General features: G+C 53.7%; 1 protein-coding gene across 1 annotated transcript in view; it reads left to right on the plus strand.

Annotated features, from left to right (window-relative positions):
• Positions 1-227: 227 nt before the first annotated feature.
• EMH_0044940 (uncharacterized protein) overlaps positions 228-990 on the plus strand; it is a gene marked incomplete at both ends in the record, with an annotated part of 1,413 nt that continues 650 nt past the window's right edge. Inside the window, one exon of the mRNA XM_013496017.1 lies at positions 228-988. Within this exon, the coding sequence (XP_013351471.1) occupies positions 228-988 (761 nt within the window). The remainder of the gene's footprint in view (positions 989-990) is intronic.

A 990-nucleotide genomic window follows, 5' to 3' on the forward strand; every position in this document is an offset into this window, starting at 1 on the left:
AGGTCAATTTTTCCCCGGTGTACCTGACGGCGTGTGGAGCAGCCGTCGTCAGGAACCTTGGATATATGCTCCTGCACAAGACATTTGTCATAGTCTTGTCCCTGTCCCGCTGCAGCCTATAATTTCGCCTTCTCTGTAAAAAGACTTCAGGGTTCGCACTTGCTGCTCTACAGGCGCCGAATGTCTGCATACTCCCAGCTTGAAGGTAGCACGCTGACTGCAAATCTATGACGAGACGCTCGCAGTTTGCAGATGCGCCTCTTGCGTGGCATCAGGCGCAGGAACACCTGCGCTTCGACTTCGTGCGGGGCGTAGTCGACGAACGTCACAAGGAAGCGTTCCAAAGACGGGCCCAGCCCAGCAGGGCAGCGCAAGCGCCGAAGGCGCTGTTACCCTTCACTTCGTTTGCCGTAATCACAGCTGTTATGCTATTTATCTACATGTGCAGTTTGTCTATCCGGAAGAGGAGATATGCATGGTCTTTATGGCGTAGACTTGCGAGCAGCAGAGAAGGCGAAGAGGGTAACGAATCCGACTGGTGCAGTCTAGAAGCGAGTTCAGAGGACTCTTCAGATTCCTCTGAACTCCGTGCAGAGGGATTAGAGCCGGTGTTTGGGGGTCAATTTGAACACGCCAAATCAGAAACTGAGGCATCTACGTCTCCCACAGTGGGAAGTGTAGCACCCTACAAGGGCCAGGTTTCGCGGTGGGCGACAACGCAACTAGACACAGACGGAGTGACAGGAGGCGTCAAAAGAAAGAGGAGAGGAGCGTTAGGCACGGAAAAATCGGCCAAGTACTTCAAGGTTAGGGAACCGCGTGAGGAGAGTCCACCATTGCCCCAACCCCCTCTTGACCCGGAACTCGATTCACTTATTGACACTGTGCTGTTTCGAGAGGAGGTCGTGCTGCACGAATCATTTTGGCTCTCGGATGAGAAGGGAGAAAGTGAAGCCCTGGAGGCACTGTCAGGTGATCTTGAAGACCCTG

This window comes from Eimeria mitis, genomic scaffold (assembly GCF_000499745.2).
Source record: "Eimeria mitis Houghton genomic scaffold, Emh_scaff1871, whole genome shotgun sequence".
Classification (NCBI taxonomy): Eukaryota; Apicomplexa; class Conoidasida; order Eucoccidiorida; family Eimeriidae; genus Eimeria; species Eimeria mitis.